Source organism: Salmo salar, chromosome ssa04 (assembly GCF_905237065.1).
Source record: "Salmo salar chromosome ssa04, Ssal_v3.1, whole genome shotgun sequence".
Taxonomy (NCBI): Eukaryota; Metazoa; Chordata; class Actinopteri; order Salmoniformes; family Salmonidae; genus Salmo; species Salmo salar.
Window position 1 is genome coordinate 45,564,648 of NC_059445.1, and position 18,429 is coordinate 45,583,076.

General features: G+C 43.8%; 1 protein-coding gene across 7 annotated transcripts in view; it reads left to right on the forward strand.

Annotated features, from left to right (window-relative positions):
- The window catches only part of LOC106603263 (roundabout homolog 2), a 171,947-nt gene that overhangs the window by 75,863 nt on the left and 77,655 nt on the right, over positions 1-18,429 (forward strand). For all 7 annotated transcript variants that reach the window (XM_014196665.2, XM_014196667.2, XM_014196666.2 and 4 more), the window contains exon 2: positions 4,640-4,966. In XM_014196665.2, coding sequence (XP_014052140.1) covers positions 4,640-4,966 — 327 coding nt within the window. The remainder of the gene's footprint in view (positions 1-4,639; positions 4,967-18,429) is intronic.

The following is an 18,429-nucleotide window of genomic DNA, read 5'->3' on the forward strand; positions in this document are numbered from 1 at the left end:
GCATTGTGTCAAGTCACTCCGGTTCACACTGACCGTGGCATGTGCAGAAAAATAGCCCATCACAACTTTTTCCAACTGATCTGTCAATAGCGCCTGCTAAATTCAGGGCATCAATGTTGTTGAGAAAAGTAACAAAACTTTTGTAGTTCTCGATGACTAACGTTATATCTTCCAAAAACCTGCGCTAGAAAGGATTATCAGCACATACTGAGCAGCTCACGTTATTGGCAGAATCGTGCTACATGGCAGACCAATCCAAACGCATCTCCCGGCATGTCAGGCCCATACATTATCTCATCCAGTCATGGCTAGCGGGAAGGTTCCTGTCTTTTTCCATGGCTAAACCAACTTGGCTCGTGATTTACAGATGAAATACACGTTTGTTATTAAGGCACATGAAAGTTCACATATTCCATAAGGCATTTCTGCCAAAAAACACAAAACCACGTTAAAATACCTCTTGTGAAGTAGTGAAATGCGACATACGCCTAGCTTCCTGAAACGGGTCACATATTCAGTCAATTCCTGATAAGTGGACATTGGGTAAGTGCAAACTCTGAAAGTGCACAGTGCAGTTCACCAGTCAGCAATTCAAATACATTTATACATTATAAAAGTATAATTGTAATTGCACTGTAGTTACAAAGGACATTATGATTTGTGAAAATTAGTAGTGTGTTGATAATATCAGTGGTTGGTGATGATATTACTATAACCATTCTTGTTGACTGGGTTCTCTCAGTACACTTTGCTTTATGAATATTCCAGCCAGCAGCTATGTACAGTAGGAGAGGGATGTCAGCCGAAATGGATGTGACAGTTGATATGGTCAAAGTTAAAGTGCAGAAGGCGATAGTGCTGTTTTCATATGTTTTTGTGTAGCCAGATTTCAGCTAAATCCCAGTCAAGCGTATCTATGGCATTACTGCTTTCAGACAGCCACTGTGCTGCTGTCGCCTGGGCGTACAGTTTTACCTCAGAGAGGGAGATAAGGTAACGAGTAATGAGTTTGGCAAGACCATGGCTGCTCTGTTGGGGAAAACGTTATCTCAGAAAGTTCAGGTTGTTGGAAGATCTTTATTCAGGGCTAAATCCACCGGTGGAAGCCGTTGTTATAGTGAGCGAACCACTTCTCATACGTACAGTATGCAAGGCAGCAGTAGAGTAATCCCTTGGTGGTTTTAATCAGCATTAGTCTGTTTCAGTTTCTGTACTGCTCTCAGGACTTGGGTGAAACTGAGTGCATGAATTGCGTAGGCAGTTCCATGAACAAGCTCATTGAACGACTAATGAAACGAGAAGCGTTTTTGAGAGCAGAGATCTTTGGTTATGTGTGATTTGATGATTGTGGTTATAGCTGAATGGATCCAGCCAGCCAGACCCCATTAGGGCCATTAAACACTAGGTGGAGGTGGGTGTGGGGGAGGAAGGGGGAGCGAGCGGAAGAGAGAGTAAGTTAGACAGGCAGGGAGTCGGCACACTTGAGTAGGCTGGGTATTGGGAATCATCTGAGAGTGGCCTTATGGAGTGTGGTGTCCCAGGGAGAACAGTGGCTGGCAGCTTCACTCAGTTTGCGACGGAGGGAGCCTGCCAGTCACAAGGCTTTAGAAAATCCATCTATTGGAATGGGAAGAGTCAACTGGATTTAGGAAGGTGGAATTGGATTTATTTAGGGAATTTTTACCAGATGCCAATACAAATAGCACTAGCAAAGATATGTGTGTACTTGAAAGAGCGGCAGATGCAGAAAACTAAACCTATTACTAAAACATATAATTCTGTCATGGCTCAGCTAGTCTCATCATCAAACAAAACGCTATAGCTCGCTCCCAGGTTATCCTCTTAAGTACGTACTCCCATCCTTACACAGAAAGACAGAGTACTGTTTGTAATATCTAATTTATCTCCTTAAGAGTAATGATAGAATCATGTCGTGTGGTGTTGCCTCACTGCGTCGCCAACACAGACAAGGGGAGAAGAGAGGAGGGTTGTGGGAACTGGGTAGGGCTGGAGGCAGTGTGGGAGCAATCATTTTTCCTCCACTTCCAGCCGACACACCACACGAGGAATGCGTTCCTGTTGACTTGTTCACGGTGACATCCAACCCTGGGAGAGGGACAGAGAAACAGACTCCTCATTCACCCAGGAGACAAAGACACACATACACTGTACATTTAGATGTCCATGCTGTTATATATCCTAATGGGCACACATGTGCCTACCTGAAGACTCAATTAGAAATAGAGACCGACGTTCACAATTGTTTCCACACTTACTCACAATTAGAGGTCGACCGATTATGATTTTTCAACGCCAATACCGATACGGATTACTGGAGGACCAAAAAAAGCCGATAGCGATTAATCTGCCAATTTCTATATATATATTTGTAATAATGACAATTATAACAATACTGAATGAACACTTTTATTTTAACTTAATATAATACATCAATAAAATACATTTAGACTCAAATATATAATGGAACATGTTCAATTTGGTTTAAATAATGCAAAAACAAAGTGTTGGAGAAGAAAGTAAAAGTGCAATATTTGCCATGTAAAAAACCTAACGTTTAAGTTCCTTGCACAGAACATGAGAACATATGAAAGCTGGTGGGTCCTTTTATCATGAGTCTTTAATATTCCCATTTAAGAAGTTTTAGGTTGTAGTTATTATAGGAATTATAGCACTATTTCTCTCTATACCATTTGTATTTCATATACCTTTGACTATTGGATGTTCTTATAGGCACAATAGTATTGCCAGCCTAATCTCGGGAGTTGATAGGCTTGAAGTCATAAACAGCGCAATGCTTGAAGCACAGCGAAGAGCTGCTGGCAAATGCAGGAAAGTGCTGTTTGAATGTATGCTTAGGAGCCTGCTGCTGCCGACCACTGCTCAGTCAGACTGCTCTACCAAATATCAAATCATAGACTTAATTATAATATAATAACACACAGAAATACGAGCCTTAGGTCCTTAATATGGTCAAATCCGGAAACTATCATTTAGAAAACAAAACGTTTATTCTTTCAGTGAAATACGGAACTGTTCCATATTTTATCTAACGGGTGGCATCCCTAAGTCTAAATATTGCTGTTACATTGCATAACCTTCAATGTTCTGTCATAATTATGTACAATTCTGGCAAGTTAATTACGGTCTTTGTTAGGAAGAAATGGTCTTCACACAGTTCGCAACGAGCCAGGCAGCCCAAACTGCTGTATATACCCTGACTCTGCTTGCACAGAATGCAAGAGAAGTGACACAATTTCCCTAGTTAAAAGAAATTCATGTTAGCAGGCAATATTAATTAAATATGCAGGTTTAAAAATATATACTTGTATATTGATTTTAAGACATGCATTGATGTTTATGGTTAGGTACACATTGGTGCAATGACAGTGCTTTTTTCCCGAATGTGCTTGTTAAATCATCACCCGTTTGGCAAAGTAGGCTGTGATTTAATGATAAATTAACAGGCACCGCATCGATTATATGCAACGCAGGACAAGCTAGGTAAACTAGTAATATCATCAACCATGTGTAGTTAACTAGTGATTATGTTAAAATTAATTGTTTTTTATAAGTTTAATGCTAGCTAGCAACTTACCTTGGCTCCTTGCTGCACTCGCGTAACAGGTAGTCAGCCTGCCACGCAGTCTCCTCGTGGAGTGCAATGTAATCGGCCATAATCAGTGTCCAAAAATGCCGATTACCGATTGTTATGAAAACTTGAAATCGGCCCTAATTAATCGGCCATTCAGATTAATCGGTCGACCTTTACTCACAATCAACACTCTAAAAGCGCCCGCATATTAGTTTCGGTTTGCTCCTAGCAGAACTCGGCTAGGTGAAGTGGACGTATGTGCCTCGCATGCTCCCTTAAAAGACCGTTGCTTGAGAAATTATATAAAAGCGACAATATTACTGTTTGTCCCTCTTGAGATGCTGTAGCAACCACATAGCCAGTATGCACTTCCTCAAAATAGTCTGAAGGAATCTAAGATAAATCAAGAAATCTGTAAATCATTTTGACATTTTTGCAGAGGTCTTGGTCGTGCAATTTTACATCCTACTAAAATGTTTGGTGCCGTATTTGTCAAGTGAAAAAATGTGGATGAAAACTAGTTGAATAACAACAAACACTTCATTGAAGTATCCCGTCCATAGTTCCCTCTCCTACTAGGAGTAGTACTGTTGACCAATCACCGAACGAAAGGGTGTAGACTTCAGCTACCAAACTTCGACTTGCCTCAAGTAAAATATGTGTGTGCTCGAAATAGCCGTAAAACCCCTACCGAACACCAACACAAACAAAAACGTCACAAAAAACCTTTACCCACTCACCACCCAGCAGCATCTAAGAGGAACAGAGCCTTTGACCGTGTGTAAATTAAAAAGCTAATTAGCGATAATCACTCCCTGGCTCCTGTCTGTCAGTGTGGATATTCAGGCTTGTGTTTTGTGGTGACATGGCGTGCGTGCTCCCTGTCAGGGCCTGGCTCTCATTTATAGGCTTTTCTCTCAGACAATCATCAATCCAGCCTTATCGATATTGTCAGGTGGTATTACTGAACATATTATCTTATGTGGTCGTATGTGTAGCTAGTAATATTTTCTCCTCTCCTCTCAGGATCTCGTCTTCGTCAGGATGACTCCCCTCCCCGGATAGTGGAGCACCCCTCCGACCTTATTGTGTCCAAGGGGGAGCCAGCCACCCTCAACTGCAAGGCGGAGGGGCGTCCTGCCCCCACGGTGGAGTGGTACAAGGACGGGGAGCGTGTGGAGACAGACCGGGACAACCCCCGTTCCCACCGCATGCTGCTGCCCAGCGGCTCCCTCTTCTTCCTACGTATCGTCCACGGCCGACGCAGCAAACCAGACGACGGCAGCTATGTGTGTGTGGCCCGTAACTACCTGGGGGAGGCAGTGAGCAGAAACGCATCATTAGAAGTAGCATGTAAGTCCGACACACAACTATCTATTTTATGGATGAGTGCCATGAAGTTGGAGAGATAGGCCCCATTGGCCTAGCTGTGTTGCCTTTGTGTATGTGTTAATGATGCTGTTATTGCAAACTCAAAGATATGACCATAAAAATGATATTAGTAACACATTTACATGTTTTATGGGTGGCAATATTACGGTCATAACTTCAAGTTATGTAGAAGCATAATTATAGAGAATAATTGCAGAGAATAATGCTGTGTTGAATAATGAAATGTGTGTGTGTTCATACGTTTGCGCGTGTATGTGTTTCTAGACCTATAGGCTCTCTATATAGTGGTTCCTATAGGTCGCAAGAGTGTGACAGCAGCTTGATTTATTGATGGCCATTACTGGGGTCCTAACAGACTGAATGAAAAAATCATGATAAATTGTTGAAGTCTCTAGATTGTTATTGTATTTGCATTTGACGTTGTGTACTTCCTCTGCCCCTCGCTGGGAAGTTAATGTGGTCTCTGAGGTGGGAGGGGTTGATGTTAAATGAGGTGTTGAATTTTTCAGTGCTTTGGAGGTGACTGTATGTATGTAGGGGATAGAGGTTAGGGTGTTATACGGAAAGAGCATACATCTCTGTCGAGGGATAGGGACTGAGACCATATGTAAAATGTGTGGCTGTCATCATCTGTGTCACTTGACCTGACCTATTTGACTGATCCTTGTGGGCGCATGTTTCTGTGCCTTCCATCTTCTGTATTCCTCTTTGTGTGTGTTCTTGTGTGCACCGTGCATGTGTGTGCAATCCTCCATTCGCGTGTGTGTTTGTGTGTGTACATTGTTAAAAAGACCTGTTTGAGTGACCTTTGTGAGCGATGCGTGGGTAGAGCTGAACATCGCTCCAGGCAGTGAGAGCAGGATTTCACCCAAGTTATTCTCTCCTTCCTCCGTTCTTCCTGCGCCCAGCCAACACTTTCCCTGTGTAGGAAACAAGAGCTCTGGGCTATTCACATCTACATTACGTGTTAAACTGAACTGATTCCTCGACATTAACATACCACACAGCACACACATTCTGATCACTCACAGCAAACACCTGAGAAACAATGGAAACAAAATATGAATGGTATGTAATTATAGATTTGTGCTACACACATATCTACATACATATTTACATTCACATACATTATAGACTGGGGGGTTGCAGTGTGTTTTTAAGTGGGGGTCTTAAGGGAAAGTATGACCCAATGACTTCAGTGTGGTGTACACTTTCCTCCCTGGGGTGAGAGGAGAGGTGAGGAGAGGGGGGGTTCCCTCCATTTTGTCCTCCCTTAAATCTGTCATCAGGCATCTGTCTTGCTGTCTGTGCTCTGGGCAGGGCCGTTTCTAGCTTTTTTGGGGCCCTAAGAGAGATTTGCCAAGAGATGGAGAAAACATTTAGCAGTTAAAAAAAAAATCCTGCAATTCTACACATTTTGCCATGACTTATGCCATGTTCATATGATATCTGAGTGAGTGACGAACAAATACAATGGGGGCCTACTGGAGGTCAGGGCCTCTAGGCCTTGGGTGCTCGGTCAGTAATTCAGCCATGATTACTACAAGGTTTAGATAGCTGGCTAGACTAACTTACCTAGTCATCTATAAAATGTTAGCTGATATGGGATAACTGAGTGACTGTCAGTGACAGACATAACAAAAGGAAAACTGCTGATGCACAACCAAATATCGAAATTATACATTGTGTATTCTACTATCCTAACTAACAGCAAGTTGAGACCCCGACTGACCCCCTAAAAAATGTATTGGAGGTTGGGGGCCCCCTAGTGGCTGCGGTGCCCTAAGCAGCCACTTATGTTGCTTATGCCTAGAAACGGCACTGGCCCTGGGGTCAGTGGTGGAGCAGAGTTATAGTGGTATGGTCCAGTTTTGACGCTGGTGGATTTGTGTTTGGCATGAGCCCGGGAGACAACCCTCTCACTCAAGCCCAACAGCTGCTGGATGAAGACGAAACCTGAGAACTCTGTGTCTCCTTATGCACCTCATCTCCTCTCTCCCCCACCCTCTCCTCCTTCCCGCCCTCTCCTTCCTAACTCCCTTCCCATATCACTCACTTTCCTCCTTCTAGCCTTTATTCCCCCGTACTCTTCTCCTCCTCCTCCTGCTGTTTCCTCTGCCTGGTTTGTAATCAATACTGCCCTGCTGTCCTGGGAAAGGATTATGGGTGAAGAGCCGCAGGATATCTGAGACACACACATCAGTTCTCCAACTAGACAGCTGTGTGTGAGAGTGTGAAGTGTGTGGTGGGAGGGAAGAGTGTGTGGTGGAAGGGAATTGTGTGTGAGTAGGAGGGGGATGTGCTGGATTGGCATTTTTAATGTTGTTAAAAAAAAGTGATATATTGTGGATTAATTCATATATAGAACATATTTTAAATCATTTTGGATTAGTGTTCTGTAGGAGAATAGGAACCCTGGAGATCCTCAAGGAACCCCTGGAGTTCATCAATGAACTATTGCTAGTCAATGGTTCAAATTTGCACCTTCGGTTTGTTGAGGTGTTCTTGGAAGAACCTTTAATGGTTCAATGTAGCAATGGGTTCCTGGAGGAATGGCTTAGGAGGGGCGTGGCTTTAAGATATACATTTTTTGGCCACCCGTTAGAGTAAATGTAATTTCTGTTAATAGGTTCTGTTGTATTGTCATCACATATTAAGGTTGAACACTGACAGTTTTGTAGTTTCAGTGAGGCTAACAGAGGTGTATGAGTTCCTCAGAAGCCTATGCAAATCCCAAAGTTAGAATAGTTACCACTTTATTACTGTACGTAATCAGCAATGTTATTCATATCATATTACAATATGTAATATGCATAAATATTCAAGGAACAAACTTAACATGAACAGAAATGACATTTATGCTAACAGGTGACGTGACTAAAAATAACTACAGTATCTGAAAGCCACACCTCCAATTTGAACTACTCCCATCACAAAAAAGTTCCAATTTGAACATTTACATAGGGGTTCCTCGAAGACCCTTTTCAGAGGAGTTACTCGAGGAACCTTTTTCAACTGGAAAGGTTCCGCCGGTGTGGCAGCCCTAAAGGTTCTTCCAGGCACCTTTACTTCTAAGAGTGTATGGGATTTCATGCAATTGTGTTAGAGACAGCAAAAAACGTAAGACTTTACCTTGGCCCGGCCTTTTTCCAGGTCTGATATTGTTTTAGACACCCTTTTTCAAGTCCCTGAATCATAGCCCTGGCCTTAACTCTAAATTACATTACATGAGTCCCATTAGACATCAATTGTACTTAAGTTAAATACACACTCTCACTTCTCTGAGTTGCACATATTGAGGAAGCTTTAATTGAGATGCTAATCAGATTGTTATCTCTGGGTGTGAAACTGCTCTAAGCGATCCCTCCTGGGGCTCTCATGCATTATTGTTGCTTAATGGGAACATAGATGAAATAGTACTATTTCATTGAGACTTTTTGAATTGTTGACTAAAGAGCAGTATTACTATGAGGTGTTAGTTCCTGTGCCACCTGAGACACAGCTTTAGTCTTGTTGTGCCTCGAGGACAGGTGGATCAGGTCTGAAGAGGACATAGTGTGTTTCTGTCACTGTGTCGGTACGGTGTCGGCAAGCTCCTGCTGTTTTGTCAGAACAGCCAGAGATGATTTGAATAACAATCATCACCTGCTTTCGATGTCAGCAACACCCAGACATGCAACCTCCCAGCCACCCCACCGCCCGCTCCAACACTTCAGCTGAACTCTATTTCAGTTGTAGCGTTATAACACCCACAAACACCCCTCTGACCCTCAACCCCCTGCAGACAGCTCTAATGGGAGTGACTGGCTGCTGATGGGATTAGGAGTAGCTATAATAAGTGACTGAATCAAATTAATGATGATGTGTTGAGAGAGGAGGGGTGGTGTTGATTGGTATAAATAATTCACAAACAGACCCCCCACCCACTCACCTCCTCTGCACTGTCTGTCTGTACGCTCCTCTGGCTATTAGAAGAGTAGCCAGCCAGACAGACAAACATCAATCAATAAATCCTCATCATCCCAGACAGATAGCCAGACAGACAGACGGTTTGGATAAACGCCTGGAGTGGTCAGATGTTTTGGCTTGCACACAATGTACAGTATTGCATAGTGTGATGGTGTGTATGGATAGAGTGGACTAACATTCTGACCACACCGCTTGCGTCGGGTGCGCTCGCGTTGCAAAATAAATGTAAACATAGATGTTATTCAATTATTGCACACACACTGCTCGCGAGCCAATGAGCATCTGCGTTGCCAAGCACTAAAATGGAAGTCAATTCTATTTGTGACGCTGATGCGGCGCTGCTGCTACTCTCTGTTTATTATCTATGCATAGTCACTTTACCTACATGTGCATATTACCTTAATTAACTCGATGAACCGGTGCCCCTGCTCATTGACTCTGTACCGGTACCCCCTGTATATAGCCTCAACATTGACTCTGTAACGGTACCCCCTGTATATAGCCTCCACATTGACAATGTACCGGTACCCCCTGTATATAGCCTCAACATTGACTCTGTAACGGTACCCCCTCTATATAGCCTCCACATTGACAATGTACCGGTACCCCCTGTATATAGCCTCAACATTGACTCTGTAACGGTACCCCCTGTATATAGCCTCCACATTGACAATGTACCGGTACCCCCTGTATATAGCCTCAACATTGACTCTGTAACGGTACCCCCTGTATATAGCTTACACATTGACAATGTACCGGTACCCCCTGTATATAGCCTCAACATTGACAATGTACCGGTACCCCCTGTATATAGCCTCAACATTGACTCTGTAACGGTACCCCCTCTATATAGCCTCCACATTGACAATGTACCGGTACCCCCTGTATATAGCCTCAACATTGACTCTGTAACGGTACCCCCTGTATATAGCCTCCACATTGACAATGTACCGGTACCCCCTGTATATAGCCTCAACATTGACAATGTACCGGTACCCCCTGTATATAGCCTCAACATTGACTCTGTAACGGTACCCCCTGTATATAGCTTACACATTGACAATGTACCGGTACCCCCTGTATATAGCCTCAACATTGACTCTGTAACGGTACCCCCTGTATATAGCTTCCACATTGACAATGTACCGGTACCCCCTGTATGTAGCCTCTACATTGACTCTGTACTGGTACCCCCTGTATATAGCCTCCATATTGACTCTGTACAGGTACCCCCTGTATATAGCCTCCACATTGACTCTGTACCGGTACCCCCTGTATATAGACTCCATATTGACTCTGTACCGGTACCCCCTGTATATAGCCTCCATATTGACTCTGTACAGGTACCCCCTGTATATAGCCTCCACATTGACTCTGTACCAGTACCCCCTGTATATAGCCTCCATATTGACACTGTACCGATACCCCTCTGTATAGAGCCTCAGTACTCTCTAATATTTGTTATTATATTTTCATCTTTATTTTTTGTTATTTATTTTTTGACTTCAGTTTATTTTAGTAAATACTTTCTTAACACTTATTTTTCTTAAAACTGCATTGTTGGTTAAGGGCTTGTATGTAAGCATTTCACTGTAAGGTCTACACCTGTTGTATTCGGCGCATGTGACAAATAACATTTGATTTGATTTGATTGCATTGGTAGATCATGCAGTACTATATTAGAGCGTGGTGCTGAGTTAGTGGTTTGGTCAATAATCATTCAGCACACTTGTGATAAGTAGCATTGGGAGATTATGGTTGTGGTTGGACCGTAGCAGTGCCGCTAGGAAGAATGTATGTATGGGTATTTGGCACCCAGCCAGCTCTCATTAATCATAGGTCCCACTCTCTCACACTGACAGTTCCAGACCTGCTGGCCGCCAGCCCCATGCCATGTCTCCCTGTGTGTCCTGGGAAGGTGTGGGGACATGTCCTGTGAGAGGACAGGGTGGCCTGAGTGTGGAGAAAGGCCACAGCCAGTCAACAGACACCCCTCTCATATACGAGTCCCCTTCCGCCTCCCAACTGTCAAGCCTGTGTCAAGCTTGTGTTGAGAATCGAGGTCAAAGTTGAGAGGGAACTCGGCTTGGCCACCGTGCACTTCCTGACAGTTTCAAATGTCAGAGGACCTGGTCATCCATGGCAATGCTGTCACTGTGTGGGCTAGCCACCCGCTTATTAAGAGCTGGGGTACAAAACCAGAGATAGAGGGGTCTTTGCACAGTATACCACACTAGGAAGAAGTGAGTTTAGGCAGTTTAACATTGGGGGTGTGTAGTGTACCTTATTTTCATCCATGTGTACCGTACCTTTGATAAGAGAAGCAACCTCGCCAGTACAAGCACAGTGCAGAAGAAAATATAGTGATGCATAAGAATACATTTGCTTAAAATAAAGTTCCTGAGAGACAAAGGTGTGTGGGTAAGAAATGATGGAACGCTCTATCTCAACTCATCTTTTTATAATGATTAAGTGACAATGGGATGGAAGGGACTCGCCTGTACAGTCAGCACGTTGCGTTTTCAATAGCTATAAAGCAACAATCAGACTGTAACAATCTGGGAGTGATTGTAAGAGTGTGTGTGTGTGTGTGTGTGTGTGTGTGTGTGTGTGTGTGTGTGTGTGTGTGTGTGTGTGTGTGTGTGTGTGTGTGTGTGTGTGTGTACTTGAAAAGTTAGGGGAAACGGAGGCAGAGGTGGTTTGGGCACAGGGCCGTGCACAGACCTTTTAGGGGGCAGGTGCTGAAACTGAGAAAAGGGGAAAAAAACTAAGACTTTCATAATTCTCATCTCAAAATCCATATCATACCAACTGCCTCTGTAGTGAATATTTTAACATTGTTGAGCATAGGACTATTTATTTCTGCAACAACACACTCACTCATCACAAACATGATTGACTTTAGGAAAAGAAGGTGGGCTATCAGCTGATCATTGATGTTGATGATTGATGTAAATCTGCTAGTTAGCTAGCGTGTGATTTATCGTCAATGCCCTTAAATAATAACTTCATAATATTCTAACTCATGATGTATGGCTGGCTGGCTGGCTAGTGGCTTGTGTGGCTATTTTAGTATATGGTGGTTAGCTGGTCTAGACTACCTGTGTTGCTGCTGCCGACCTCTCACTCAACGTCAACAAAACAAAGGAGATGATCTTGGACTTCAGGAAACAGCAGAGGGAGCACCCCCCTATCTACATTGACGGAACCTCAGTTGAGAAGGTGGAAAGCTTCAAGTTCCTCGATGTACACATCACTGACAAACTGAAATGGTCCACCCACACCGACAGTGTGGTGAAGAAGGAGCAACAGCTGTCACGATTGTGTGTAGGAACGGACCAAGGCGCAGTGTGAGTATCGTTCCACATTTTTATTTTGAATGTGAAACTATGCAAGACAGAGGTGCAATATGCACTAACTCAAAAATAATCTCTCCACAAACACAAGTGGGAAAAACAACTACTTAAATATGATCCCCAATTAGAGACAACGATGACCAGCTGCCTCTAATTGGGGATCATACAAAAACCTCAACATAGAAAAAAGAAACTAGAACCAAACAACATAGAACTAAATAAACTAGATAACCCCCCCCCCAGTCACGCCCTAAGCTACTCTACCATAGAAAATAAGAGCTCTCTATGGTCAGGACGTGACAACAGCGTCTCTTCAACCTCAGGAGGCTGAAGAAATATGGCTTGTCACACAAAACCCTGACAAACTTTTACAGATGTACAATCGAGAGCATCCTGTTGGACTGTATCACAGCCACTTTAATAATCTTTACAGATCTTACATTACTCATATCACATGTATACTGTATTTTATACCATTTACTGCACCTTGCCTATGACGCTCGGCCATCGCTCATCCATGTACTTTAATGTACATATTCTCATTCACTTTAGATTTGTGTGTATTAGGTAGTTGTTGGGGAATTGTTAGATTACTTGTTAGATATTACTGCACTGTCGGAACTAGAAGCACAAGCATTTCGCTACACTCGCATTCACATCTGCTAACCACGTGCATGTGACCAATACCATTTGATTAGATTTGATTTGAGGAAGGGATGGAGTTAGGTTGGAGCGAGGGTCATTGATGCAGCCGCTCCTCTCTGTCTTTCTGCCTCTCTCTGCTGCACATATCAGCCAGACTGAATATTGATGAGAATTCAAACCAAGCGTTATCAAGTGTTAATCAAATATTTTGCTGCTGTGGCAGTACTATTGATATTTAAACTACGTAGCTAGCTACACACACTCGAGCGCTAATCGCATCTCAAGCCATGCATGTTTTGATACCGGGCGTGTGCAATCTCAAAAAGGCGCAACCTCTGTTCAGGGCAAACCAACAGGTGCAACCAACCAACGGATTGGCTGGAGGGTGAAGAACTTGACGATGTCACGACGACTTGCAGGCAATGGGTTCAGAACAACAACGACAAAACTTAATAAAGCAAGAATAATTATAACACCATCCAAAAGGACACTTGGAGAGTGGGAGGAACAGGCTGACTCATATCTGTGCACATGCCTGATTGGGCATGTCCCTGGAACACATTTGCAGCATGTTGATGAAGTAAGTTTTACTGTATGCCACATCTTTTTGAGTATGGACCATCACACTTTTTTTTGCATATTTTCTTGGCTAGAGAGAATGAGCTAAGGGGCTAGCATCTGGTGCTAACTGGACCATGCTAACTCCTTGGAGAGATGTGCATGACTTTGTTCAAGTAAGTTGGCTAAAGGCTAGCATCTGGTGTTAATTGGACCATGCAAAACCCTTTATGAGCTCTGCTGCACCTTCTTACAGTTGGTTAGCATAGGGCTGGCTGCGTATGGTGTGAACTAGCATGCTAACTTGTCGTGTTGTGTATTGTGTTGGTCCACTCCTTTAACATCACTAGCTGGGATGTAACCTACACTAGAAATGACCCTAGGGTCATTGATAGTTTTTGATCTACGTAAAAAGGAAAACATGTTTTCCAAGATTATATGATTTAATCTTCTTAGTCCCTGTTTCCCTATCCTCTTCTGTCTTAAAGCATCTCTTCCCCGTGAGACTGTTAACCTCTCCCCACCGCCCCACCCTCTCACTTCACATAAAGTGTTAGGCTATATCCATGAGTGATATTAGCATGGCTGTAGCTAGCTGCAGCTGGGAGTTCATTGCGGCTGTGTTCTCTGAGAAGGCTTGTTTAACGATGCAAGGCTGTCCGCACCACTGCCCCAGTGTCTCAGCCATCTATCAGTGGGCTAAAGTGTGTTTACACCCTCCCTTCTCTCTCTCCCTCTCTCTGAGTCCTGCAGCAGTGGAGTACCTTCCGTCATGTCAATCGGACGGCTAACCCAGGGCAGACGATGACTTAATCCCTTCTTCTATCTCTATTGGTTCATCTCATATGGTATTATTCAGTTATCTAGTAACATTCAATTTATCTTGGTGAAAACAGAATCGTATTATAGAGGGAAGAGGATATCTTTAATTAATGAAGTAGCTATTGGTATCCGGAGGACAAAGGTACAGTTATACAGACCAGAATACTTTTGGTCTTGTGTTTCTTTTTCCAGACTTGCTGACTTGCTGTGTTTGTAGAGGCAGGGAGTCAGACATGTGTTGGCCTGCAAAGTCAATCAGAGCTTCATTAAAGAACTAAATTAGTTTGTATGGATTTAATAGGTGACCTGCCCACCTGGGCTGTATTGAGCCGATTCAACAGGGCCCTTGGCCCCCGACTCTGGTCCACAGGGAAATTAAATTCTTTGCAAGGAGGCCAAGGTAATAGCTGGGGTTAATAGTTTCTATTTGGTCTTAGTACGACGGCTAATTAGTTAATCAAAGGTATGGTCCTCTATTGTGGCGCCATGCACAACATGCATAAACACAAAGAAATACACATGTAGAACCGTTTATGTACTCCTTTATGTACCGTCCAGCTGTTTTGTCCATGTGTGTATTAGTGTCTACATATGAATATGTTTGTCCCTGTGATTGTATATATGTGTACTTTTACATTTGCATCCGTGTGTGTGCTTGCGTGTATGCATTTGTGCTTGTCTATATGTGGGTTTGCGTTAATGCATGTTTACTGTATGTGGCCCCTGAGAGCAGTGTGTGAGTGGGCTGTGGTCTGTAGTGGCTTCTGCATTACAGTTGTGATTGAGGTGCAGACTAAAGGGCCCAGCAGGAGACGGCGTGATGTATTGAATGGCTTTATGATGGATGAGAGACTTTGGAGGTTCAATTAAACAATAAGACGTCCATTCAGGAGGAGACAGGCTCATTAGAGACTTGGTATGAGGGAGGGAGTGGGCATGTACAGGCAATTTACTTCCCAAGAAGTAATACTGAAGGGTGAAAAAAGTAACCAGCAAAGGACTAGATTAAGGCTTTGTCTTGTATAATAAGAGTAGAACTCGTGGGCACTACCATAGTGGGGAATTATTTATTTTTATTAATTAAAGACATTGTTATTACAGCTTTTTTCACTATACCATGAAAACACATGGGGACCTGGACAGAGCCTTTCATGCTACATGTAAGACATTCACAAACGAACATGTCCTTTCATGACATAATGCCCCTAACTTTGTTCCCCTATCCCCCCCCCACCCACCCCCCACCCACCCACCCTTCCTCCTGGCTCGCTGGGGGTGAGACAGGAGAGAGGAGAGAGAGAGAGAGAGAGAGAGAGAGGAGCATCTGCAGGAGCTCCATAGTGACTGCATTATTCATGTGCCCTACCCTAGAAACCTCTGTTATCTAGGGCAACCTCCCGTTCCACTCTGACTGCTCAGTGTCACACCCGGTACTGTACTGCTCAGGGCTTCTTGTGGTCTAGCTTAGTCATTCAGCTCCATCACAGCAGACCATTTGGCATCAGATACTCTCAACCTCCCATTCACAGAGAGGAGAGAGACCCAGGGAAAGGCCAGCATTAGGATGACATCAGACTTCTACAGTCCCTTCTACAGTCCCATCAGACTTCTACATCCCCTTCACTGAGTAAAAAGGAGGAACATCAGCGAGTTTGATTAATTAATGTAATCCACTGCACAAACAGTACAGTAGCAGTAATGTAGCTTTCTATGTCTTATATATCCTCTGCACTTTCACTCTTCTCCATCTATCTGCTTTCACTTTCTCTTTGCCATGCCAGGTTATTTCATGATGCAGGCCCCTGTGTAAGAGCAGAGGGAACAGCTTGATGTGGGCTGACAGCCTCTTGTTCCTGTCAGTCTCTAGCCCTCTGTGCTGCTCCCAAATGTGTGTCAATTCAATCTCCACCGCTATACAGGAGGTAATTGGGACTGTGACAGCAAACAAGATTCTATCCACATCTCTCAATTAGCATGTTATCATCCCTCCATCATAGCATACAGTACACGCTGCTCTCCCTTGGGGCTAGTGGGGGCTAGCCATGGCGGCACGCTGCAGATGGGTGGAGCGGGTGGCAGGATTAGAGCCACTTGGGCATGTGTTAGCCCGGGGGGTATGCTGGCACCCATACAGATCCCACATCCTCCAAACGAATCCTTCTTCACTCAACCCACTGGGCGCAGACGCCAGTTCAACGTCTAGTTTTGATTTACATTTGGTACAGTTGTCAACTAACGTGAATTCAACGTCAAATCAACAAAAAATATCACCATGTCATTGGATTTTGGTTTAACGTTTTGTGAAAAATAGACGAAATTCCCTTACGTTGATTTCTTTTTTTAAATCCAATCAGTTTTCCACATTGCTACAACATCAGCACCAGAGATTTTTATGAGCATGGTCTATTACATATTACAGCATATTGGATGACTGTCATTCATATTCCATTCACCCAGCTCAATGTAACAGCGATAGGTTTAGGCTATTACATGATGCTCACATTTTCCTTATACCCATCATGCTACAACCTAGCCTACGAATGAAAGTTGATGTGGGCCCACATCAAGCTCAACATTAAGCTTGAGGCCCTGGGTCTGAACCCCGCCCTGTGCAATTGGGTCATGGACTGACTGACGGGCCGCCCCCAGGTGGTGAAGGTAGGAAACATCACCTCAACTCCGCTGATCCTCAACACTGGGGCCCCACAAGGGTGCGTGCTCAGCCCCCTCCTGTACTCCCTGTTCACCCATGACTGCGTGGCCAAGCACGCCTCCAACTCAATCATCAAGTTTGCAGATGACACAACAGTAGTAGGCTTGAATACCAATGATGACGAGACAGCCTACAGGGAGGAGGTGAGAGCTCTGGGAGTGTGGTGCCTGGAAAACAACCTCTCACTCAACGTCAACAAAACAAAGAAGATGATCGTGGACTGCAGTGGAGAATGTGGAAAACTTCAAGTTCCTTAGCGTACACATCATTGACCAACTGAAATGGAGCACCAACACAGGCAGTGTGGTGAAGATGGCACAACAGAGCCTCTTCAACCTCAGGAGGCTGAAGAAATTTGGCTTGTCACCTAAAACCCTTACAAATGTTTACAGATACACAATTGAAAGCATCCTGTCGGGCTGTATCACCGACTGGTACGGCAACTACACGCAACTACACCGCCCACAACCGCAAGGCTCTAGAGAGGGTAGTGTGGTCCGCCCAATACATTACCGGGGGCAAACTACCTGCCCTCCAGGACACCTACAGCACCCGATGTCACAGGAAGGCCAAAAAGATCATCAAGGACATCAATCATCCGAGCCACTGGCTGTTCACCCCGCTATCATCCAGTAGGCGAGGTCAGTACAGGTGCATCAAAGCTGGGACCGAGAGACTGAACAACAGCTTGTATCTCAAGGCCATCAGACTGTTAAACAACCATCACTAGCACCTTAGTGCCGCTTAGAGGCTGCTGCCTATAAGCATAGACTAGGAATCACTGGCCACTTTAAGGAATGGAATACTATTCACTTTAATAATGTTTACATATCTGGCATTACTCATCTCATATGTATATACTGTATTCTATACTATTCTACAGTATCTCATTCACTTAACAATGCTTACATATCTTGCATTACTCATCTCATATGTAAATGCTGTTTTTCTATACTATTCTACTGTATCTTAGTCCGTTCCGCTCTGGCATCACTCGTTCATATGTAAACTGTCAACTGTGTTTATTTTCAGCAAACTTAACATGTGTAAATGTTTGTATGAACATAACAAGATTCAACAACTGAGACATAAACTGAACAAGTTCCACAGACATGTGACTAACATACATTTAATAATGTGTCCCTGAACAAAGGGGGGGTCAAAATCAAAAGTAACAGTCAGTATCTGGTGTGGCCACCAGCTGCATTAGTACTGCAGTACAGCTCCTCCTCATGGACTGCACCAGATTTGCAGGTTCTTTCTGTGAGATGTTACCCCACTCTTCCACCAAGGCACCTGCAAGTTTCCAGACATTTCTGGGGGGAATGGCCCTAGCCCTCACCCTCCGGTCCCAGACGTGC